The sequence below is a fragment of the Oncorhynchus nerka genome, linkage group LG13, assembly GCF_034236695.1.
Source record: "Oncorhynchus nerka isolate Pitt River linkage group LG13, Oner_Uvic_2.0, whole genome shotgun sequence".
Classification (NCBI taxonomy): Eukaryota; Metazoa; Chordata; class Actinopteri; order Salmoniformes; family Salmonidae; genus Oncorhynchus; species Oncorhynchus nerka.
In genome coordinates, this window is record NC_088408.1 from 46,976,471 (window position 1) to 47,003,788 (window position 27,318).

A 27,318-nucleotide genomic window follows, 5' to 3' on the forward strand; every position below is an offset into this window, starting at 1 on the left:
CTATACTGTTACACTGGCAATACTATAGTGTCTATAACAACATCCAATAGTCAAAAGGTATATGGAATACAAATGGAATAGAGATAATTAGTCCTATAATAACTACAATCTAAAACTTCTTACCTTGGAATATTGAAGACTCATGTTAAAAGGAACCACCAGCTTTCATATGTTCTCACGTTAGCTTTTTTTACATGGCACATACTGTACTTCTACTTTCTCCTCCAACACTTTGTTTTTGCATTATTTAAACCAAATTGAACATGTTTCATTATTTATTTGAGGCTAAATTGATTTTGATGTATTATATTAAGTTAAAATAAGTGTTCATTCAGTATTGTTGTAATTGTCATTATTATAGATATATAGATATATATATGATAAATAAATACATTTTTTAAAAGCGGTCGATTAATCGGTATCAGCTTTTTTTTGGTCCTCCAATAAATCAGTATTGAAAAATCATAAATCGGTCGACCTCTATACCATCTTGCCTATGCCGTTCGGCCATCGCTCATCAATATATTTATATGTACATATTCTTATTCATTCCTTTACACGTGTGTATAAGGTAGTTGATGTGAAATTGTTAGATTACTTGTTAGATATTACTGCATGGTTGGAACTAGAAGCACAAGCATTTTGCCACACTCGCATTAACATCTGCTAACCATGTGTAGGTGACCAATAAAATTAGATTTGTCACATAGAGTAGGCCAGAAGGCTAAACTGAAAAACCTAACCTCTATCAAATAAAAATATGGCGGAGCTGCAAAAGTACTTCTGTGCGTGTGGGTGTTTATTTACATAGTTTATTTACATAGTGAATCCGGAAGAAAAACAACAGTACTGCCATCCAAAGTATCCATTATGGGACAGCTAAAAACAACGCTGCCACATCAACAGCTCAATCCAAAATGGTTCCCCCCTTGAACTGAAAGAGAGGCTCCTTTTGTAGGGGAAGCCACTCCCATCAGAACATACCCAGCAGTAATTAATTAAGCAATTACCTTCATCAAAGCCTACATTTTCCACTCAGCTAAACATAATGAATTGCAGATATTGCAAAACGTTTCTCATGATACAATATACCAATAACACATTTACAAAATCCCACCCCTACTGACATGAAGTCTTCCAATATGCTCATTCATATGAGAGAGCCATTCAGGACAGGCACTACAAAGCCAGCCCGATTACCGTAGCTCTGGTCCTTATCCCAGCATACCTGGAAGCTACAGAGATGGAGATGGGAACAGAACCAAACGCACTCATCCATAACATTGATAAGTACAATAAATGTTGCTTAAATTAAACATGAACGCTTGTCTGTATATTCTTTATACCTTAAACCGCTACTGACGAGAGGTAAGAATAAAGTGTGTAATGTATGTACTAAGATAGGGACGTTAACTTGTGTGTCGACCCACATTGTTAAAGTAGGTGACAACGGAGCAGGGAGGCACGATGAATGTGTGTGTGTTCATGTACCAAACGCTGCCCGCGGCCAGTGACGGACTTCTCCGCCACAGATGTGTGGAGTTAGATACTACTGCACTGTTGGAGTAGGAACACAAGCATTTCACTGTAGATGTTATTATGGGTATGTGACTAATCAAATTTGATTTGAATGCAGTGTCTTAGACCGCTGCGCCACTCAGGAGGAGTTAAGGTGTGTGTTTATTTTTAATACATTTGCAAAAATCTGTTTTCGCTTTATCATTGTGGGGTATTGTGTGTATATTGCTGAGGATTTTTTTTTACAGGGAAACGTAGGGCAAATGCTCAGGCTTCCTGCAGGGCTGTTCTCCCCACCCCGAAGGAGAGTCACTCTCCATGTATTGTTTTTAGTGCTTTATTGACAGATAGTGAACCAGAGTGGGAGATCGGAGAGAGTCAAAAGGGAGCACACAGGGACTGAACCACATGCTCCAGCGGGAGCCACATGTGCATGGAGCCAAGAGTCTTACCACTCGACCATGTGGCCCATTTGATTAGTGAGAGGTGCTGAAGCAAAAGTGTAATCCCCGTCCATCGGGCACTCCAGGCATGCTCGAGCAAACACCATTTGAAAGACTTTAAACATAGTTATTGAGTCATGGGCTTACGATATCTACTTAACTTCTTGGTGACAGGGGGCAGTATTTTCACATCCGGATTAAATGCATGCCCAAAATCAACTGCCTGCTATTCACCCCCAGAAGATAAGATATGCATATTATTAGTAGATTTGGATAGAAAACACTGAAGTTTCTAAAAACGGTTTGAATCATGTCTGAGTACAACAGAACTTATTTAGCAGGCGAAACCATTCAGATTTTTTTTTTAGGTCCCTCAATGGGTTTTCATTGAGAAATCAGACTTCTAAGGGACCTTCTTGCAGTTCCTATCACTTCCACTGGATGTCAAGTCTTTAGAAGTTGATTGAGGTTTTTCCTTTGTGTAATGAAGAATTACGGCCATCTTGAACGAGGGTAACTTGAAGTGTACTGTTAGAGGCGCGTGACCAGATCTAGCTAGTTTGTTTTCCTCCTGTATTGAACACAGATCATCCAGTCTTCAATTTTATCAATGATTTACGTAAAAAAAAATACCTAAAGTTGTATTACAAAAGTAGTTTGAAATGTTTTGGCAAAGTTTACACGTAACTTTTGAGATATTTTGTAGTCACGTTGCGCAAGTTGGAACCGGTGTTTTTCTGGATCAAACGCGCCAAATAAATTGACATTTTGGATATATAGACGGAATTAATCGAACAAAAGGACCATTTGTGATGTTTATGGGACATATTGGAGTGCCAACAAAAGAAGCTCGCCAAAAGTAAGGCATGAATTATATTTTTATTTCTGTGTTTTGTGTTGCGCCTGCAGGGTTGAAATATGCTTCGCTCTCTTTGTTTACTATGGTGCTATCCTCAGATAATAGCATCGTTTGCTTTTGCCGAAAAGCCTTTTTTAAATCTGACATGTTGGCTGGATTCACAACAACTGTAGCTTTAATTTGCCATCTTGCATGTGTGATTTCATGAAAGTTTGATTTTCGTAGTCATGAATTTGGAGCTCTGCATTTTCATTGGCTTTTGGCCAGGTGGGACGCTACCGTCCCACCTATCCCAGAGCGGTTAATGAGGGTCTCTTGGGCATATTGTAAAGGTAGATTTGTTTTTTTTACTTTGACAAAGTATTTTGTGTAGATCGTTGACAAAAAAGGACAATTAAATCCCATTTTGTAACAAAATGTGGAAAAAGTCATGGGGTGTGAATATTTTCTGAATGCACTAGGTAAATCATATTTTATATTTGTCACATATGGAGAATACAACAGGTGTACCTTACAGTGAAATCCTTACCTACAAGCCCTTAACCAACAATACAGTTAAGAAAACAGAATTAGGAAAATATTTACAAATATTTTAAGTTACAAAAAAAACTTGAGGTGCCAGAGAGAATGGCATAAGAAAGTAGTCAAGACGACTAGCTTGATTAAGTCTCCGCCATGTACAGTCTTGGCCAAAAGTTGAGAGAATGACACAAATATTAATTTCCAAAGTTTGCTGCTTCAGTGTCTAGATATTTTTGTCAGATGTTACTATGGAATACTGAAGTATAATTACAAGGATTTCATAAGTGTCCAAGGCTTTTATTGACAATTACATGAAGTTGATGCAAAGAGTCAATATTTGCAGTGTTGACCCTTCTTTTTCAAGACAATTCACCCTGGCATGCTGTCAAATAACTTCTGGGCCACATCCTGACTGATGGCAGCCCATTCTTGCATAATCAATGCTTGGAGTACGTCAGAATTTGTGGGTTAATGTTTGTCCACCCGTCTCTTGAGGATTGACCACAAGTTCTCAATGGGATTAAGGTCTGGGGAGTTTCCTGGCCATGGACCCAAAATATCGATGTTTTGTTCCCCGATCCACTTTGTTATCACCTTTGCCTTATGGCAAGGTGCTCCATCATGCTGGAAAAGGTATTGGTCATCACCAAACTGTTCCTGGATGGTTGGGAAAAGTTGCTCTCAAAGGATGTGTTGGTACCATTCTTTATTCATGGCTGTGTTCTTAGGCAAAATTGTGAGTGAGCCCACTCCCTTGGCTGAGAAGCAACCACACACATGAATGGTATCAGGTTGCTTTACTGTTGGCATGACACAGGACTGACGGTAGCGCTCACCTTGTCTTCTCCGGACAAGTTTTTTTCCGGATGCCCCAAACATTCGGAAAGGGTATTCACCAGAGAAAATGACTTTACCCCAATCCTCAGCAGTCCAATCCCTGTAACTTTTGAAGAATATCAGTCTGTCCTTGATGTTTTTCCTGGAGAGAAGTGGCTTCTTTGCTGCCCTTCTTGACACCAGGCCATCCTCCAAAAGTATTCGCCTCACTGTGTGTGCAGATGCACTCACACTGGCCTGCTGCCCTTCCTGAGCAAGCTCTGTACTAGTGGTGCCCAAATCACACACCTGAATCAACTTTAGGAGACGGTCCTGGCGCTTGCTGGACTTTCTTGGGCGCCCTGAAGCCTTCTTCACAACAAATTTTACCCCTCGCCTTGAAGTTCTTGATCCGATAAATGGTTGATTTAGGTGCCATGTTACTGGTAGCAATATCCTTGCCTGTGAAGCCCTTTTTGTGCAAAGCAATGATGACGGCACGTGTTTCCTTACAGGTAACAATGGTTGACAGAGGAAGAACAATGATTCCAAGCACCATCCTCCTTTTGAAGCTTCCAGTCTGTTATTCGAACTCAATCAGCATGACAGTGATCTCCAGCCTTGTCCTCGTCAACACTCACACCTGTGTTAACGAGATAATCACTGACATGATGTCAGCTGGTCCTTTTGTGGCAGGGCTGAAATGCAGTGGAAATGTTTTTTGGAGATTCAGTTCATTTGCATGGCAAAGAGGGACTTTGCAATTAATTGCATTTCATCTGATCACTCATAACATTCTAGAGTATCTGCAAATTGCCATCATACAAACTGAGGCAGCAGACTTTGTATTTGTATTTTAATATTTGTGTCATTTTCAAAACTCTTGGCCATGACTGTATATCTCACTAGGTATTTAAGCCTCCATGTATCCACTAATTCCAATATATCCATGACATTCCTTAAGTACCTGAGGGTGATAGTAGTGTTAGTAGTGTAGTGTTATTTCCTTTCCGGTCCATAGAGGTATTGAAGACTGCATTAAAATCTCCCATCATAATAATAGTCTCTAGTGTTGCTTGTAGAGTTGATCAATTCTTATATATTTTCAAAGAAGCTTGGTTCATCATTATTATTTGGACCGTATAGGTTAATAAGCCATATCTGTTTATTGTCCAATAACATATTTAAAATAATCCATCTACCTTGTTTTGTTTGGACAATTTGTACATTTGCATCAAAATTACTGTTATTTAAAACCATCACCCCTTTTGAATTTCTTTGCCCATGGGAGAAATATTTCACCCCCCAGTCCTTTTTCCACAAAACATAATCTAAAATGATTGAATGGGTTTCCTGTAAACAATATTATATTTCTTTTAGCCAGGTAAATACTGATGGTCTTTTCTTATTATCTGCTAAGCCATTACAATTGTAACTAGCTATACTTATTTCACCACTTACCATGAGACAACTTTCAATTATATTTATCAAAATATATGTTTAATAAACATACCATTAAAAAGTAACAATGATTGAGTGTCTATATAGCTGTACCATGATATTTGCATTGCTACTAAGTAAACCTCCAATTGGTCCCCACTATTCCACCCGCTAAAAGCCCTCATCGAGTTGGGTTGTCATCCCAATGCCCGGCAGACCACCCCCGACCCCCCGTATCCCTGAAAAGACTGGGATCCATCCTTCGAAAAGAGCACACAGTGCCATTTACAGAACAGAAGTAGATCAACCGCCAAATGCATTTCCATCGCCCTCACCTCGATTTGCGTTATATATAGCAATCAAAAAAAACATTATTTTTTTAAACTGTTAATTTTCCATAATTAGCTATTAATATTTGTAGTAATGTAGGCATATTTTGCAAAGGATTTTCTCTCACCAGTCTCGCCATTACCAAAATGACATTGCAAGCAATTATTATATTAGCAAACAATTGTGAATCATCCTATATTGTCCCTAACATATTTTACTCCTTCGCAACAGTTGTGGGATACGCACATACACACACTCAACCCTTTCCACCACACAACTATAGGCTCACATTCTCAACAGTTGCACCAGCTCAGAGCCCAACTCAAGAAAGGTCTTGATTTATGAATGCATATATGCAGCTGTATGAGAAGGCTGGCAAGATTTTATTTTTGAAAGGGCAGAAACGGGGAGATTTGATTAACTATTGTCACGTCCTAGATGGAGGTCAAATGTACCCGTTTTCCCTGAAACACCCACAACACGGTCCCCCGTATTGACCATATTCCCAAGCATCTCCATGCAGTCAGACGTTTGATTTTGTGCCACCAGGGCCAAATTAATATACCCCCTCTCCGAATGCCCGAATGTGACCCCCTAGGCTCTAACAGTATGTGGGCACTGCTTGTCGCCATTATAGTGCAATTAATGTATTGTTTAGTGTTGTGGCTTTGATGGCATGAATCTTTTTTTTTTTTTTTGCTGCACCAAGATTTACATGCTAAAATTGCCACTGGTTGTCGATCATTGCTAAACAACCAATTTCAGGTCTTGCCATAGATCAACGCGGACACTCAGGAACATTCAGTCTTCTTGGTAAGCAACTCCAGTGTAGATTTGGCCTTGTGTTTTAGGTTATTGTCATGCTGAAATGTGAATTAATCTCCCAGTGTCTGGTGGAAACCAGGTTTTCCTCTAGGATTTTGCCTGTGCTTAGCTCCATCCCATTTATTTTCTTTATTCTGAATAACAATTACAAGCATACTCATGGATGCAGCCACCACTATGTTTGAAAACATGGAGTGGTACTCAGTAATATGTTGTATTCAAATTTGTCCCAAACATAACACTTTGTATTCAGGACAAAAAGTTAATGGCTTTGTAAAAAAAAAAAAAAAAAATGTTCAGCATTACTGCAAACAGGATGCATGTTTTGGAATATGTTTATTCTGTACAGGCTTCCTTCTTTCCACTCTGTCAATTAGGTTAGTATTGTGGGGTAACTATATTGTTGTTGATCCATCCTCAATGTTCTCCCATCACAGCCTTCAAAAACTCTTACTGTTTTAAAGTCACCATTGGGCTCAGTGAAATCCCTGACCAGTTTCATTCCTCTACGGCAACTGAGTTAGGAAGGATGCCTGAATCTTTGGTGACCAGGTATATTGATACACCATCCAAAGTATAATTAACATCACCACGCTCAAATGGATATTCAATGTCTGCTTTAGAAACACACACCTATCCACCCACCCACAAATTAGTAGATGATTTGGTTATTTCAGCCACAACCATTGCCAACAGGTAAATAAAATTGAGCACACAGCCATGCAATAGAAAAACACTGGCAGAAGAATGGCCTAGCTGAACAGCTAAGTGACTTTCAATGTGACACCGTTATAGGACGACACCTTTCCAGCAAGTATGTTAATCAAATTTATGCCCTGCTGGAGCTGTCCCGGTCAACTGTGAGTGCAGTTATTGTGAAGTGGAAACATCTAGGAGCAACAACGGCTCAGTCGCAAAGTGGTAGGCCACACAAGCTCACAGAACAGGACTGGCGAGTGCTGAAGAGCGTAGCGCAGAAAAAAACATCTGTCCTTGGTTGTAACACTCATTGCAGAGTTCCAAACGGTCTCTGGAAGCAATGTCAATACAAGAACTGTTGGCCGGGAGCTTCATGAAATGAGTTTCCATGGCCGAGCAGTCGCATACAAGCCTAAGATCACAATGTGCAATGACAAGCATCGGCTGGATTGCTGTAAATGCTGGCCGGCATTGGACTCTGGAGCAATGGAAACATGTTCTCTGGAGTGATGAATCACGCTTTCACCATCTGGCAGTCCGACGGACAAATCTGGGTTTGGAGGATACCAGGAGAACGCTACCTGCCCAAATGAATACTGCCAACTGTAAAGTTTGGTGGAGGAGGAATAATGGTCTAGGGGTGTTTTTCATAGTTCGGGCTAGGCCCCTTAGATCCAGTGAAGTGAAATCTTAATGCCACAGCATAAAACAATTACATTAGACAATTCTGTGCTTCCAACTTTGTGGCAACAGTTTGGGGAAGGCCCTTTTCTTTTTCAGCATGACAATGCCCCCGTGCACAAAGTGAGGTCCATACATAACTGGCTTATTGAGGTCGATGTGGAAGAACTTAACTGGCCTGCACAGAGCACTGACCTCAACCCCATCTAACACGTTTGGAATGAATTGGAACGCCGACTGCGAGCCAGGCCTAATCGCCCAACATCAGTGCCTGACCTCACTAATGCTTGTGGTTGTATGGAATCAAGTCCCCACAGCAATGTTTCAACATCTAGTGGAAAGCCTTCCCAGAAGAGTAGAGGCTGTTACAGCAGTAAATTAATGCCCATGATTTTGGAATGAGATGCTCAACAAGCAGGTGTCCACATTCTTTTGGTCATGTAGTGTGATTGTATGTTTGGGCTAGTCATTAAAAAAAATGTTAAACACTATTGTTGCACAGAGAGGGAGTCCATTCACCTTATGTGACTTGTTAAGCACATTAACTTATTTAGGCTTGCCATAACAAAGGAGTTTAATACTTGACAAGACATTTCAGCTTTTCATTCTTAATTCATGTCAAAATTACATAATAAAAACAATTCCCCTTTGACATTATGGTGTTGTGTGTGTGTAGGCCAGTGAAACAAATCTCAATTTAATCCATTTTAAATTATGTCTGTAAAACAACCAAATGTGGAAAGTCAAGGGGTGTGAATACTTTCTAAAGGGAACTTTATAAGTGAGTAGAAAATATGTTTCTGAACACTTCTAAAATAACCCTGATAATGCGATAAAAAAAAAAACATTATTCATGAATCATTCATGAGTGTGAAAAAAACTTGATATCCCAGCCATTACCTGTAATCCAGCCAGGGTTACTCACAAGCAATTGAGATGTTCAAATGTATAGCCTACTTTTACTTAAGTGGTCTCAGCTCTGATTTAAATGTTCAACCAGGGTACCGGAACACTTGGAGAACGAACAGATAAGCAAGAGTATTTTATGCCTGCCTGCCCTTGAGGTTGGCAGATAAGACACATTCCTGAGAGGTTCGTAGCAATCTCCCCATATACATATGGGTCTATTAAACCTTTAAATATAGAAATCATTCGCCTCATCTTTGGTTTCAGCATTTTACACACCTTGAGCAAATCAATTATTCACGACAGTGTGTGTGCGCGCATGTGTGTGTGCCTGTATGAAGTTATGGGTGGGTGTGTGTTTGTGAAGCTAGACGCTAATCTTGGGTCAGTTTTGCATTTTCCCAGCTAATGAATACGGTTAGGATTGCAGGAGGGGAAGCTACTCCTAGATTTGTACCTAGGGGAAACTTCAGCCCGGAGCCATACGTGCACACACACACCTGTACGAGGTGATCCTCCGCAGCTTGGCGACTGGCACGTCGTAGCCACACTCCTCCAGCACCTCCTGCCTGGCAATCTCCTCCAGCGACAGGTCGGCCTTGTCCACCAGGCCTGCACACAGCTCGTAGGTCATACCCGCCGAGCCCGGGGGCTGGTGGGTCTTGACGCCCCCAGCCGTAGCAACAGCCTCCTCCTGGGGAGTCTCGCCGATGGGTGTCTCCGGGATAGCAGTGGCTGCAGCCCCTTCCTCCTCCCCCGCCGCTGCCTGCACGGCTGGCTCCTTGGTCCTCTCCCACTCACACATGTACACGGCTGCAGGATGCGACAGGGTGGAGGGAGAGTGAATGGGGAAGAGCGAGATCTCAACGTGTTACACTATAGTGACCTGGGGACCCAGCTTTTTCTCGTTGATGTATCATTCCTTTCAATTCTCAACAATAGGGATTGCACAGTTCAAAACAAAGTCTGTTTTTATTCTTCAAATATGCCACAATTGAAATGATATAATAAGTGTCTGACAAACTTTGTATAGTAAAGTCGTACCCCTATAAAAAAATCATTACACGCATACCTCTACACACCCCTGAACTTGTAAAAACATTGCTGGTGGAAGTCAACACCGTAATAAGAGACTGGTAAAAAAAAAAAGAATTATTATTTTATTGAAAAAATAAAATACATACAATTGAGGACACAGATACACTTCCCTCCGTATGCATTGACATTGAAGCTAAAATCCTATACTCCAGCACTTGGATTTGAGATCAAATGTTTCATATGAGGCGACAGTACAGAATGTCACCTTTCATTTGAGGGTATTTTCATTCATGTTTTACTGCTCTGAAATTAAAGCACTTTATATATCTAGTCCCAAATTTGAAAACGTCACTATTTGGACAAAAATCACTTTGTGTATTAAAGTAGTCCAGAGTTTAGTATTTGGTCCCATATTCCTAACACGCAATGACTACATCAAGCTTGTGACTATACGCACTTGCTGGATGTATTTGCAGCTGGTTTTGGTTGGGTTTCAGGTTACGCCCAATAATAACTGAATGGTGAAAAATGACTGGAGTAACTTTCTGTATAAGTTAGTAGATGAGCTGTTTCTGAACACCAGTCTAAAATAACCCTGAATGCGATAAAAATCATGAATAATGAGTGAGAAAGTTGAGGCTACAACAAAACATAATAAACCTCTGACATATTATCAATAGCAGAGGAGATGAGCATTTTATTTTAGGGGGGATATGATCGTGGTCCCTCTAACTTTCTCAGTTATCATTCACAATTCATTCATGATGATCCATAATCACTGTTGCATCCACATTAATGTAGACATGTTCAGAAACATCTTCTATTCTTACTTACAATAAAAGTGACTCCAAAATAACAATACATCGTTCCCTTCCTATTGGGCTAAACATAATACAAAACACAACCAAAAAAAAACGAAATGCATCCAACAAGTTCGTAAAGTCACAAGCTTGAAGTAGCCATGGAATATAGTAGCTAAGATGGTGTGCACGGCTGGCCCTTAAAAGTACATGGAGAGCTAACATTAATGATATGCAAGTCAATCTCTCATGGCTCAAAGTGGAAGAGAGACTGACGTCAAGTGTTGACAAGCTGAATGTACCGAGCTGTCTGTTTAAACTATTAGCACACAGCTTGGACACCCATGTATACCCAACATCACATGCCACCAGAGGTCTCTTCACAATCCCCAAATCCTGAACAGACTACGGGAGGCGCACAGTACTACATAGAGCCATGACTAAATGGAACTCTACTATATTAAGTAACTGATGCAAGCAGTAGAATCAGATTTTAAAAGCAGGTAAAAATACACCTTATGGAACAGCGGGACTGTGAAGCAACAAACATAGGCACAGACACATGCATACACACACATGATAACATAAACACTATATTGTGTTGTAGATTTGTGGTAGTTGAGTATGGGCCTGAGGGCACACACTTAAAGGATTGTGAAATCTGTTGTGAATGTATAGTAATATTTTTAAATTTGTATAACTACCTTAATTTTGCTGGACCCCAGGAAGAATAGCTGCTGCTTTGGCAGATACAAAATTGACCCGAACCCTGGTTAACACCACAGGGGTAAAGGTGGCTGGAGGCCGGGAGGAGAGAGCATGTGCCAGACAGATCCCAGGCCACGTGTTAGGGGTGATATTGTTCCACTTTACAGGCTCAAGTGGCAGTTCAGCAAAATCCTATATAATACACAGGTGCTGGCTAAGAATCTTGCAATGTGACAGGGATGAAGAAAGGTTGTGGTGGGTTGATTCTGACCCACGCCCTTCTAACACACTTTCTCCACCTTACTTTAATTTCCTGTCCCTCTTCATTGTCTAATAACTACGAAAAATATGAAAAGGAATGTGAATTCCCAGTCCTTAGAAAAAAGGTTGTTCTTACGGAGGAAACATGATTTGATTGGTCGAGGAGAAATGGGGAGTAGGAATTTTTACCTGGGCGGAACTGCTTGACCAAGATGAAGCAGTGTGAGGTGGTGTTGAAGATCAGCACCGAAACACTGGAAATAAAAGGGGGAGTAGAGAAAAATAATTAATTCAGTTTGTTTCATTCAGAATTTTTCAGTGGACAAGCAACAGTGAAGTAATAATACTGTTAAACTAAATTAACTATATTACATGACATCACGCACAGTGCACCAATTTCCTGCTTACAGAAATCCACTACAAAATACATACCTGCCCAGACTGCCATCATTCCTTCTTCCTAATGTAGCTACAGAACGTCACAAACTTGAAAATATGCTAAATTGAATTACATTGTTCAAGTTTAAGCAGGAAGTCGCCCTGTTGCGTTGATGAGTTGAGCGTTTACCCCCCAGACCACATGTAATCCAGGATCTCTGGCTTCTTCACCTGCGGGGTCGACTGAGACCAGCCACCTGATGTAACAGGGGAGTATTTATGTCTGTAATACTAATTTATGGAGATAAACTCATTCTAATTGGCTGGACCTGGCTACCCAGTGGGATACCCAGGCCCAACCATGACTGTGTCCCTCTGCCCAGTCATGTGAAATCCATAGAATAGAGCATAATTTCTTTCTTTCAAGACTGATTTTCTTATATGAACTGTAACAGAGTAAAATCCCTGAAAATGTTGCATGTTGCGTTTATATTTTTGTTCAGTATAGTTACAACAACAACTTTCCTACATACAAGGGGTACCAGTACCGAGTTGATGTTCAGGGGTACGAGGTAATTGAGGAACATGTGTACAGTTGAAGTCGGAAGTTAACATACACCTTAGTCCAATACATTTAAACTCAGTTTAACAATTCCTGACATTTAATCCTAGTAAAAATTCCCTGTCTTAGGTCAGTTAGGATCACCACTTTATTTTAAGTATGTGAAATGTCAGAATAATAGTAGAGAGAATGATTTATTTCAGCTTTTATTTCTTTCATCACATTCCCAGTGGGTCAGAAGTTTATACACTCAATTAGTATTTGGTAGCATTGCCTTTAAATTGTTTAACTTGGGTCAAATGTTTTGGGTAGCCTTCAACAAGCTTCCCACAATAAGTTGGGTGAATTTTGTCCCATTCCTCCTGATAGAGCTGGTGTAACTGAGTCAGGTTTGTAGGCCTCCTTGCTCGCAGACGCTTTTTCCGTTCTGCCCACAAATTTTCTATAGTATTGAGGTCAGGGCTTTGTGATGGCCACTCCAATACCTTGACTTTGTTGTCCTTAAGCCATTTTTACACAACTTTGGAACTATGCTTGGGGTCATTGTCCATTTGGAAAACGCATTTGTGACCAAGCTTTAACTTCCTGACTGATGTCTTGGTGTTGCTTCAATATATCCACATAATTGTCAATCCTCATGATGCCATCTATTTTGTGAAGTGCACCAGTCCCTCCTGCAGCAAAGCACCCCCACGCTTCACGGTTGGGATGGTGTTCTTCGGCATGCAAGCCTCCCCCTTTAACCTCCAAACTTAACGATGGTCATTATGGCCAAACAGTTCCATTATGTTTCATCAGACCAGAGGACATTTCTCCAAAAATAATTATCTTTGTCCCCATGTGCAATTGCAAACCGCAGTCTTGCTTTTTTATGGTGGTTTTTGCGCAGTGGCTTCTTCCTTGCTGAGTGGCCTTTCAGGTTATGTCGATATAGGACTAGTTTGACTGTGGATATAGATACTTTTGTCTATGTTTCCTCCAGCATCTTCACAAGGTCCTTTGCTGTTGTTCTGGGATTGAATTGCACTTTTCGCACCAAAGTACGTTCATCTCTAGGACACAGAACGCATCTCCTTCCTGAGCAGTATGATGGCTGCGTGGGCACATGGTGTTTATACTTGCGTACTATTGTTTGTACAGATGAAAGTGGTACCTCCAGACATTTGGAAATTTCTCCCAAGGATGAACCAAACTTGTGGAGGTCTACAATGTTTTTTCTGAGGTCTTGGCTGATTTCTTTTGATATTCCCATGATGTCAGCAAAGAGGCACTGAGTTTGAAGGTAGGCCTTGCAATACATCCACAGGTACACCTCCAACTGACTTAAATGATGTCAATTAGCCTATCAGAAGCTTTTAAAGTCATGACATAATTTTCTGGAATTTTCCAAGCTGTTTAAAGGCACAGTCAACTTAGTGTATGTAAACTTCAGGAATTATGAAAAACTGAGTTTAAATGTATTTGGCTAAGGTGTATGTCAACTTCCAAATTCAACTGTAACTAGGAAAAAAGTGACAGATGGTAATTAAACAGTAGCAGCAGAGTATGTGATGAGTCAAAAAAGTTAGTTAAATAGTTAACCAAATGGCTACCCAGACTAACTATTTAGCAGTCTTATGTCTTGGGAGGGTAGAAGCTGTTTAGGGTTCGGTACCGTTTTCTGTGCAGTAGCAGACAGAACAGTCTAACTTGGGTGGCTGGAGTCTGACAATTTTTAGGGCCTTCCTCTGACACTGCATGGTACAGAGGTCATTGATGGCAGGTAGCTCAGCCCCAGTGACGCAGTGGGCCGTCTGGACTACCTTCTGTAGCACCTTGCGGTCGGATGCCAAGCAGTTGCCATACCAAGCGGTGATGCAGCCAGTCAAGATGCTCTCAATGGTGCAGGTGCAGAATTTTTAGGACCTGAGGGCCAATAGCAAATAATTTCAGCCTCCTGAGGAGGAAGAGGCGTTGTCGTGCCCTCTTCACGACTGCTGGTGTTTGGACCATCATAGATCCTTAGTGATGTGGACAACGAGGAACTTAACCCACTTCACTACAGCCCTGTCGAATGGGGGCGTGCTTGGCCCTCAGTTTCCTGTAGTCCATGATCAGCTCGTCTTGCCGACTTTTGAGAGGTTGTTGTCCTGGCACTACACTGCCAGGTCACTGACGACCTCCCTATAGGCTGTCTCATCTTCGCCGGTGATCAGTGGAGGTTGACCGATTATGATTTTTCAACGCCGATACCGATTTATTGGAGGACCAAAAAAAGCCGATACCGATTAAATCTGCAGATTTTATTTACATGTATTTATTTATAATAATAACAATTACAACACTGAATGAACACTTATTTTAACTTCATATAATTCATCAAATCAATTTAGCCTCAAAAATAATGAAACACGTTCAATTTGGTTTAAATAATGCAAAAACAAAGTGTTGGAGAAGAAAGTAAAAGTGCAGTATGTGCCATGTAAAAAAGCTAATATTTAAGTTCCTTGCTCAGAACATGAGAACATATGAAAGCTGGTGGTTCCTTTTAACATGAGTCTTCAATATTCCCTGGTAAGAAGTTTTAGGTTGAGGTTATTATAGGACTATTTCTCTATACCATTTGTATTTCATATACCTTTGACTATTGGATGTTCTTATAGGCACTTTAGTATTGCCAGTGTAACAGTATAGCTTTTACGTCCCTCTCCTCGCCCCTACCTGGGCTCGAACCAGGAACACATCGACGACATCCACCCTCGAAGCATCGTTACCCATCGCTCCACAAAAGCCGCGGCCCTTGCAGAGCAAGGGGAACAACTATTAGCGCTCAACCCGCTAACTAGCTAGGCATTTCACATCGGTTACACCAGCCTAATCTCGGGAGTTGATAGGCTTGAAGTCATAAACAGCTCAATGCTTGAAGCATTGCAAAGAGCTTCTGGCAAAACGCACAAAAGTGCTGTTTGAATGAATACGTACGAGCCTGCTGCTGCCTACCATCGCTCAGTCAGACGGCTCTATCATAGACTTAATTATAACACAGAAATAAGAGCCTTTGGTCATTAATATGGTCAAATCCAGAAACTATCATTTCAAAAACAAAACGTTTATTCTTTCAGTGAAATACGGAACCTTTCCATATTTTATCAAACGGATGGCATCCCCAAGTCTAAATACTGCTGTTACATTGTACAACCTTCAATGTTATGTCATAATTATGTACAATTCTGGCAAATGAATTAGTCTTCGTTAGGAATAAATGGCCCAAAACTGCTGCATATACCCTGACTGCTTGTACGGAACGCAAGTGACACAATTTCTCTAGTTATAAGAAATTCATGTTAGTAGGCAATATTAACTAAATATGTAGGATTAAAAATATATACTTGTGTATTGATTTTAAAGAAAGGCATGGATGTTTAGGTACACATTGGTGCAACGACAGTGCCTTTTTCGCGAATGCGCTTGTTAAATCATCACCCGTTTGGCAAAGTAGGCTGTTATTCGATGAGAAATGAACAGGCACCGCATTGATTATACGCAACGCAGGATGCGCTAGATAAACTAGTAATATCAACCATGTGTAGTTAACTAGTGATTATGTTAAGACTGATTGTTTTCTTTATAAGATATGTTTAATGCAAGCTAGCAACTTACCTTTGCTTCTTGCTGCCTTCGCATAACAGGTAGTCAGCCTACCACGCAGGTTCCTCGTGGAGTGCAATGTAAGGCAGGTGGTTAGAGCGTTGGACTAGTAACCGGAAGGTTGAAACAAATCCCCGAGCTGACCATGTAAAAATCTGTCGTTCGGCCCCTGAACAAGGCAGTTAACCCACCATGAAAATAAGAATGTGTTCTTAACTGACTTGCCTAGTTAGATAAAGGTGGAGAAAAAATAAAATAATAATTATCCACAATCGGTGTCCAAAAATACAGATTATTATGAAAAGTTGAAATCGGCCCTAATTAAATCGTCCATTCTGATAAATAATTGGTCGACCTCTAGTGATCAGGCCTACCACTGTGGTGTCTTCTGCAAAGGTAATGGTGTTGGAGACATGCACGGTCATGGGTGAACAGGGAGTACAGGAGGGGACTAAGCACGCACCACCGGGGCCCCGTGTTGATGGTCAGCGTGGCAGATGTGTTGTTGCCTGCCCTCCCCACCTGTGGGTGGCCCGTCAGGAAGTCCATTATCCAGTTGCAGAGGGAGGTGTTCAGTCCTAGGATCCTTAGCTTAGTAATGAGCTTGGAGGGCACTATGGTATTGAACGCGGAGTCAACATTATTCTCACGTAGGTGTTCCTTTTGCAAAAGTGGGAAAGGGCAGTGTGGAGTGCAATAGAGATTGTCTCATCTGTGGACCTGTTGGGGCAGTAAGCAAATTAGTGGGTCCAGGGTGTCTGGGATAATGTTGATGTGAGCCATGACCAGCCATTCAAAGGATTTCCTGGCTACAGATGTGAGTACTACGGGGCGATAAAAATTCCCTTAACACCTGTCTAAATGACTATCTATAAATCTCAATCAGGATGTACTAATCAGAATACTATTATGTTACTGTATATGTATGAATTTTCTTATCTGATCCCAGTACTGAAAATAATGTGTGTGAATGTGGTCAAGAGTTTAGTAACAATGACGGTCTGTTCCTTGGTACAAATGAATCAGACTGGCTAAAATGCTTATCTACACAAGAAAACCTTGACTGGTAAATTATATTAAATTGGTAGGGAGACAGATGTGGGAAGGCTTGAGACACAGCCTTGGTACTGGAACAGAGATGGCACGGGGTAGTGTTAGAACTAATGACGTCATTTTCAGTTTATAACCTGTGGTAACCTGTATTGTGGCAGTACTCTCTTGAATAAAGGCTGTTACTTGACTTTTAAGACCGGGCTCTGTCCATACCTATAAAATAAGGGTCTTACAAATTCTTATGAATTAACAGAGTGTAATTTTAATTGGGAATTAAAACAGAGGAATTAAATTCCTGCAACAAGAGGTTACATTGGTGTTCTTGGGCACAGGGACTATGGTGGTCTGCTTACAACATGTAGGTATTACAGACAGGGTCCGGGAAACGATGAAAATGTGTTATTAGCAGTTTTGAGGAGGACATTTTAGCACAGAAAAGTGACTTTTTCAAATCTTCCTACAGTCACATGCAGGTAAGGAATTTTGATTTCTATACAGTATCAGAAAGAACAGATTGAGGTTTCCAAAACACTTACCTTCGGGTTTATTTTTTACAGGGACAGTGCAAATTAAATCAACGTTTCAGTAAAAAGTTCCTGTTTTAGCCAGCCGGCTAATTTTCAACCACAGTCCCTGGGCAGGTTATTAAAAACTATTACAATACAGACAATCAATGAGCAGTGAGCACATGCAAAGCAACATAGGACAAAAAAGCAACAAGACAAAATAAATATCACCAAAGTGTTTCCACAAGCTACAAACAACATGGAAAGTGGCCATACACAACTAGGGATTATGTTCACAAGTATAATTGGCCTTTAGCCATGTCTTCATGTTTTTTGTGAAAGTGTGATAGGTGGTGCAAGATGTGTCGGATGTTCCAAACATGGGAAGCCCTCAGAGAAAACAGATTGACTAAAGTTGCTTATATATACAGTCACCTCTCATGGCAGACCTTGTGGATATGCTGCCATATATGTTTGGGTTTTCTGTTTAACAAAAATACTGAGTGGAGGGGGAGCCAGGCCATTTAGGATCTTGAATAAAAGACACGCGTTGGTGTATTGCACATGATTTTTCCAACTCAGGAGCTCATGCTTTCTGAGGATGTAACAGTGATGATGGCTATTGGGCTTTCTATCAAGCACTTTGAGAGTCTGTTTGTAGACCGACTGAATGGGTTTTATTGTTGTACAACAATCTTGGTCCCAACTAGTCAAGTAATATGTTAAGTGGGGGAGTGTCATAGATTTTAAGTACAGTTTAGCTACTTCTGTAGTCAAACAATTTCGTATACATCGGAAATGAGCTAAGTTGAATTTGGTTAGAGTTAACTTTTTCACCTGCTTTTACAGAGAGAGGTTGGAATCAAGTATGATAAGTATGAAATCAGATACCACCTGGAGTTTCTCCCCTGACACAGACATCTGGCTCAGTAGCATCAGTTGCCTGCTTTGAACAACATGCAGACAGTTTTTTTTCACATTGAGATGCTAACATGAGTCACTGAGCCACCTTGTAACCTGGACCATTACATTAGTGAGTTAGTGTGCAGCTTGTTGTTTGTATGCACATATATCACCGCATCATCTGCATACATTTGAACTTCAGACCAAGTACAGACAGAAGGCAGGTCATTAATGTACGAGCTGAACAGGAGGGGCCCCAGTATTGACCCTTGGGGCACGCCCACATCATAGCTAAGAGTGGGCGACAGCTTATTGCTCACTCTGACATACTGAGTTCTGCCTTCAAGGTATGATTTCATCCATCTCAGGGCATCAGGGGAAAAGTTGAACTTGGACAATTTTGTGATGAGAATCTCATGGTTAACAGTATCAAAAGCCTTCCTTAGGTCCAGAAACACAGCCCCAACAACGCACCCTTTGTCCATCTTGGACTTCACATTTTCCATTAGAAAGCAGTTGGCCGTTTCTGTGGAGTGTTTCGCTCTGAAGCCAAACTGCATGGAGTGTAATGTGAAGGGGCTGTTGTTGAGGTGGGCAATCAGTTACTCTGCTACACACTAACAACCTTCAACACCAGAGGTAGAATATTAACTGGCCTGAAGTTACTATTATCTTTGCAAGAGAGATTAGTGTGACGCACACTAAATGTACAGTTAGTTGTGTTTCTTTTCATTGGGGAAGAATGCTTTTACCGAAATGTCAGTCCAAGTTCTCGCCATTGCGATGAATTTATACTACTGTTGGCCAGTAGGAGGCAGTGAGACGTGTTTGCTTGGCACTATATGTGATCTGGGACTATGGTTCTCTCGTTTCATAAATTCCTGTAACACAGGATAAATTATCTGCTGCAGCAGTCCCAAATCTGGGAGGTCAGTAAAGTGCAAAAAGACATCGAATATTAACTTTTTATTTTTTATTATTTTTACATTTAACCTTTATTTAACTAGCCAAGTCAGTTAAGAAAAATTCTTATTTACAATGACGGCCCACCCCCCCAGCCAAACCCGGACAACGCTGGGCCAATTGTGCGCCGCTCTATGGGACTCCCAATCATGGCCAGATGTGAGCCAGCCTGGATACCAGAATATAGTTTTGGAACTTGCCTGTTGAAGTGAATGTAATGGTTTTGAACATAGTAATTGTATAACTTCTTACAGGACAGAAAACGCACGTTGAGCGTAAAATGAAATTGAGATGCAGTCCTTCCATTTAGAAAAAAATTATTAACTTCTTAACATCTTTATTTTTGAAAAAGACACACCTAACAATATTCTAAGGGTTTAGAGAATTTAATGTTGTAACGGCGATGATTGTGTCACATTTGTTGCAGTTTTACTGTAGGGCCTTACGGCAAAAACAGGATGCATGTTTTGGAATTTGTTTTATTTTGTACAGGCGTCATTTTCACTGTCAATTAGGTTAGTATTGTGGAGTAACTACAATGTTGATGATCCACCCTCAATTTTTTCCTATCACAGCCATTAAACTCTGTTTTAAAGGAGTTTGCGAAACACTAATGTACTGGTTAGAGCCAGTTTGCGCTGTTCTGTGAAGGGAGTAGAATGCAGCGTTGGACGAGATCTTCAGTTTCTTGGCAATTTCTCGCATGGAATAGCCTTCATTTTTCGTTACAATAGACTGACGACTTTCAGAATAGAGTTCTTTGTTTCTGGCCATTTTGAGCCTGTAATCAAACCCATAAATGCTGATGCTCCAGATACTCAACTAGTCTAAAAGAAGGCCAGTTTTATTGCTTCTTTAAATCAGGACAACAGTTTTCAGCTGTGCTAACAGAATTATAAAGTTGGATAAGCTAACACATCCTGCCATTGAACACAGAAGTGATGGTTGCTGATAATGGGCCTCTGTACGCCCATGTAGATATTCCATTAAAAAAATCTAATAAAAATTGTCCGTTTCCAGCTACAATAGCCATTTACAACATTAACCATGTCTACACTGTATTTCTGATCAAGTTGATGTTATTTTAATAGACAAAAAAATAGACATTTCTAAGCGACCCCAAACATTTGAATGGTAGTGTGTGTGATATATATATATATATATATATATATATATATATAAGCAAATGTATTAAAAATAACAGAAATACATTTACATAAGTATTTAGACCCTTTGATGTGAGCTCAACTGTATCCTGTTTCCATTGATCATCCTTGAGATGTTTCTACAACTTGATTGTAGTCCACCTGTGGTAGATTTAATTCATTGGACATGACTTGGAAAGGCACACACACACACCGGTCTATATATGGTCCCACAGTTGACAGTTGACAGTCAGATCAAAAACCAAGCAATGAGGTAAAAGGAATTGTCAGAAGAGCTCCAAGACAGGATTGTATCGAGGCACAGATCTGGGGAAGGGTACCAACATTTGTTTGACAGCATTGAAGGTCCAAGAACACAGTGGCCTCCATTATTCTTAAAATGGAAAAAGTTGGGAACCACCAAGACTTCACAGAGCTGTCAAACTGAGCAATCGGGGGAGAAGGGTCTTGGTCAGGGAGGTGACCAAGGACCCAATGGTCACTCTGACAGAGCTCTAGAGTTACTCTGTGGAGATGGGAGAACCTTCCAGAAGGAAAACCATCTCTGCAGCACTCCACCAATCAGGCCTTTATTGTAGTGTGGCTAGATGGAATTCACTCAGTAAAATTTGTTTTATACAAAATACATTTTAAGAAAGGTACAAGACAGCCCCCTTGGAATTGGCCAAAAATGCACCTAAAGGACTGAACATAAGAAACAAGATTCTCTGGTCTGATGAAACCAAGATTGAACTATTTGGCCTGAATGCCAAGTGTCACATCTGGAGGAAACCTGGTACCATCCCTACAGTGAAGGATGGTGGTGGCAGCATCATGCTGTGGGGATGTTCTCCAGTGGCAGGGACTGTGGGAGACTAGCCAGGATCGAGGCAAAGATAAATTAAGCAAAGTACAGGACTCTGAATGTCAAAGTATGGTTTAGGGTAGTGACTAATAACATGATGAAATCTTTAAGTTACCAGTTACGGCCATCACCTCCATAACATCAGGAAGATCAAAAGGAAGCAGACAAGGGATTTCCAGAAGTATTCTCAATTTTCTTTAACAGAGGAACCCACATTCACCAAAAAAGTTACAGAAAAGTCACATGAAATAACATCAGGAACACGATAGGTCTTATTTCCAACAATTGAGATGAATAAGAACTCCATCTACAACTATAACAGTTGATTAATGATTTTCCAAGTTGACTTCATATTATTTAATAATTCTTGGAATGTGTTTTTTTGGATATCCAAACTATGTGAGTAAATTTGTTCTTAAACTTTTTGTAATTTGCAATGAATTTTAGTGAGACAACTCAAAACGCGAAATTCATTAACGCCAAGATAATGGAATTCATTGCCCTTGACAATCAACCGCTCTCTGTCGTGGATGATGTTGGCTTTTGCCGACTGGTCGAGCACCTCGGGCCCCGGTACACACTACCAAGTAGGCTCTATTTTTCAGATGTAGCCATACCGGAGTTACACGGAGTTGAGCCCTCTCCTATACTCCCTGTTCACCCATGAGCTACTTGCTATGGGTGTCACTGCTATTAGCTTCACGAAACGCCTGCTCAACAAAACTGCCGAATGTACTCTACTAGAGGCTGTGAACAAGCGAGTCGGTGGCATTCTCTCCGAGCCGCTTTACTGTGTCGCCACCATGCTCGATGCTAGGTACAAAGACCACTACTTCGTTAACAGGCATTCTCTCTGAGCCACTTTACTGTGTCGCCCCCATGCTCGATGCTAGGTACAAGGACCGCTACTTCGATGCAGACAAGAAACAGGGTTTACGTGAAATGTTACAGATACTACTGGACAAGATGGAAATGGACACATTGACAGTGCGCACCGAGGAAGAGGCCACTGACACAGCGCTGAAACCTCACTGCTTGAAATGTATGATGAAATCTTGGTTGAGAATGAAACTACTTAAATGAACAACGAAACAGCACAGCAAATGAAATAAATAGGTTTTATGTTTTACTGGTAATGGGGATATACGTAAATGCCAACAAACTAACTTTGTCAGTTTGTGCGTTTCAACTATTTAACTGTACTAGAGTGCTTAAAAGGCCGCTAAATGTTAAACGGTAAAGGTTTTTTGGCAAGGAAAATATCGGCATCGGCCAAAAATGTCCCCTCATACCTCAGATTTTAAAATCTCCACAAGAAATGCCAAGAGCTTATACTGACTGAAGAGAGAAGTTGTCTGGGCTTTCCCAAGGACATGGCCTCAATATTATATTTTGTTAGTTTATTAGGTAACAAGTCAAAGTGAAGGGTATAGGAATGCGTTGGGAAGGGGGGGATGGGCATGTGGGGTTTTGAAGGTCTTCACATCTGAAGACTCTTCTCAGCTGACAGCGAGGTAGTTGAAAGAGTGTGTGTTTGAGTGTGTTCATGTGAATACACCCCATCTCTAGCACGGAGTTTCTCTTAACAACAAAACGGGTCAATGGCAGATAAAAGCTCACCTGTCATGAGTTCGCATGAAGTCCCACGATTTCTTTGTCCCATTCTGTGAACGACACAAAAACAATACATGAATGACATTCACATTCTGAAAGAACTGTGCTAGGATCTAGTTAATTGTCCTACATGTTGGTGGGCTCGGATGGATATCAAATCATCCATTAACTAGGACGGTATCCACATTTTCATATAGTCATGCCGGCCTTTCATCGCGGGATTTACAGTATTGCCGTCTTAGTACACAAGGGGCAAAAAAATAAGCTAATTGGGCATCAGTTACCAGATTGCTAACAACATTTGCACAAACTAATAGCAGATTTCAATATGAAGACTGCTAGCGAGCGCAAATGAAAAACAAATTACAAAGACTAGCAATCTAGCTCAAAAAGTTATACAAGTAGTAGCTACTTAAAGTAATTTTTGGTGAGTTTGGACATTTACAAGCAAAACGTACTGGAGAAAAGTAGCTACACAGTAAGAGCGCCGTCTACTAATGGAATGCCTGTTGGTGAATTCTCAGAGTTTAGAAGTGCAACTGAAGCACAACATTTGTCTGATGCCGAGCAAAGACTACAATAAGAAGCATTTTATATACAGTACCGGTCAAAAAAAAAAAAGTTTGGACACCTACTCATTCAATTTTTTATTTTGACTATTTTCTACATTGTAGAAGAATAGTGAAGACAAACTATGATATAACACATACGGAATCATGTAGAAACTAAAAAGTGTTCAATCAAAATATATTTTATATTTGAGGTTCTTCAAAGTAGCCAACCTTTGCCTTGCCTTGATGACAGCTGTGCACACTCTTGGAATTCTCTCAATCAGCTGTATCTGGAATACTTTTTCAACAATCTTGAAGGAGTTCCCAGAGTTCCCTCTGCTTTTCCTTCACTCTGCAGTCCAACTCATCCCAAACCATCTCAATTGTTCCTGTTCCCAAGAAAGCTAAGGTAACTGAGCTAAACGACTACCGCCCCGTGGCACTCACTTCTGTCATCATGAAGTGCTTTGAGAGACTAGTCAAGGACCATATCACCTCTACCCAACCTGACACCCTAGACCCACTCCAATTTGCTTACCGCCCAAATAGGTCCACAGACGATGCAATCTCAACCACACTGCACACTTCCCTAACCCATCTGGACAAGAGGAATACCTATGTGAAAATGCTGTTCATAGACTACAGCTCAGCATTTAACACCATAGTACTCTCCAAACTAATCAAGCTCGATACCCTGGGTCTCGACCCCGCCCTGTGCAACTGGGTACTGGACTTCCTGACGGGCCGCACCCAGGTGGTGAGGGTACGTAACATCTCCACCCCGCTGATCCTCAACACTGGGGCCCCACAAGGGTCCGTTCTGAGCCCTCTCCTATACTCCCTGTTCACCCACGACTGCGTGGCAATGCACGCATCCAACTCAATCATCAAGTTTGCAGACGACTCTACAGCAGTGGGCTTGATTACCAACAATGACGAGACTGCCTACAGGGAGGAGGCGAGGGCCCTCGGAGTGTGGTGTCAGGAAAATAACAACAAAACAAAGGAGATGATCGTGGACTTCAGGAAACAGCAGAGGGAGCACCCCCCTATCCACATCGACGGGACAGTAGTGGAGAGGGTAGACACTTACACCACCCATAAAGATCATCAAGGACAACAACCACCCGAGCCACTGCCTGTTCACCCTGCTATCATCCAGAAGGTGAGGTCAGTACAGGTGCACCAAAGCAGGGACCGAGACTGAAAAACAGCTTATATCTCAAGGCCATCAGACTGTTAAACAGCCATCACTAACATTGAGTGGCTGCTGCAATACATGTAAAAAATGTATCACTAGCCACTTTAAACAATGCCACTTAATATAATGTTTACATACTCTACATTACTCATCTCATATGTATATACTGTACTCAATACCATCTACTGCATCTTGCCTATGCCATTCTGCACCATCACTCATTCATATATCTTTATGAACATTTTCTTCATCCCTTTACACTTGTGTGTATAAGGTAGCTGTTGTGAAATTGTTAGGTTAGATTACTCGTTGGTTATTACTGCATTGTCGGAACTAGACGCACAAGCATTTCGCTACACTCGCATTAACATCTGCTAACCAAGTGTATGTGACAAATAACATTTGATTTGAATTGGGTTGAGGCCAGGTCCTCTGATGCAGCACTCCAGCTCTCATTCTTGGTCAAATAGCCCTTACACAGCCTGGAGGTCTGTTCAAATCAAATCCCCATCCAACAAGGGGTGCTAATAAACATATATTACGCACCTTCAAAGTGCTACGAATGTTGGGTAAATCAAATGGGGAAGAAAAAAAAAACAATTAAAATGTCTAAAAATATATTTTCACTTTGTCATTATTGGGTATTATGTGCAGACGAGTGAGATTTACATTTTATTTAATCAGGCTGTAACACCACAAAATGTGGAATAAGTCAAGAGGTATGAATACGTTCTGAGCTTTTGAGATTTCAGTAGGGGTGCATGTCAATTCTAGCTAGGTAGCTGTCAGATACTGTTTGCCGCTAGATATAGTGTGTGGTGTACTGATTCAAAGAAACCATCAGATGAAATTTCAAAATAAAATTCATTATAGGGCTAGTAGATTGAAGTTAATAGGCGATCAGCAATTGATACTTTGGGAGCAGGTAGCATTTTCTGTCTAGCTTAGTGTGACAAAATGAAAATGTAGAGTTTCCATCAACCTCGCACGCAATGTAGATATCAAAGAATGCCGCAGTTCGCGAGTAGAGTAGTGGGTGAAACCATTCACTTCAGGAAAAGGGGTGAAATAAATAAAGTTACCTTTCATTATGTGTTGCTGAATTCATAAGAATATTTGCTGCCATTGTATTAAGGTTGTTAATAGAAGAGGTCTTCGGACTTATTATTTTCTTTGAAAGAACAACTAGTGGGTTTTGAGTGCTTCTCCCCTATTTGGGAAGTTAGTCTGCCTGCTCCTCAGTCAGAGAGATATTCTGAGAGCAGGATCGTGTCTCCTTCCTCTGTATATAAAAACTGCATAAAAAGTGTTGTTGGAAAACAGGTTCATATATCCTAAATTAAATAGCGAATGTGACTATGTACAGTTGAAGTCGGAAGTTTACATAGGCTGGAGTCATTAAAACTTGTTTTTAAACCACTCCACAAATTTCTTGTTAAACTATAGTTTTGGCAAGTCGGTTAGGCCATCTACTTTGTGCATGACAAGTAATTTTTCACAGAAAGATTTGACTTATAATTCACAGTATCATAATTCCAGTGGGTCAGAAATTAAAATACACTAAGTTGACTGTACCTTTAAACAGCTTGGGAAATTCCCAAAAATTATGTCAGGGCTTCAGAATCTGACAGACTAATTGACATAATTTGAGTCAATTGGAGGTGTACCTCTAGATGCATTTCAAGGCCTATCTTCAAACTCAGTGCCTCCTTGCTTGACATCATGGGAAAATCAAAAGAAATCAGCAAAGATTGTGGACCTCCACAAGTCTGGTTCATCCTTGGGAGAAGTTTCCAAACACCTGAAGGTACCACGTTCATCTGTACAAACAATCGTACGCAAGTATAAACACCATGGGACCAAGCAGCTGTCATACCGCTCAGGAGGGAGACGCATTGTGTTTCCTAGAGATGAACGTACTTTGGTGCAAAAAGTTCAAATCAATCCTAGAACAACAGCAAAGGACCTTGTGAAGATGTTGGGGGAAACAAGTACAAAAGTATCTATATCCACAGTAAAACGAGTCCTATATCGACACAACCTGAAAGGCCGCTCAGCAAGGAAGAAGCTACGGTTCGCAACTGCAAAAGGAGACAAGATAGTA

At 40.8% G+C, this 27,318-nt stretch overlaps 1 protein-coding gene across 1 annotated transcript in view; it reads right to left on the minus strand.

Moving 5' to 3' along the window:
- Positions 1 to 27,318, minus strand: part of LOC115139581 (uridine diphosphate glucose pyrophosphatase NUDT14-like) — a 47,766-nt gene that overhangs the window by 7,932 nt on the left and 12,516 nt on the right. The window contains exons 2-4 of the mRNA XM_029677130.2: positions 23,469 to 23,512; positions 12,036 to 12,100; positions 9,540 to 9,852 (exon numbers count right to left, since the gene is read on the minus strand). Coding sequence (XP_029532990.2) covers positions 9,540 to 9,852; positions 12,036 to 12,100; positions 23,469 to 23,512 — 422 coding nt within the window. The remainder of the gene's footprint in view (positions 1 to 9,539; positions 9,853 to 12,035; positions 12,101 to 23,468; positions 23,513 to 27,318) is intronic.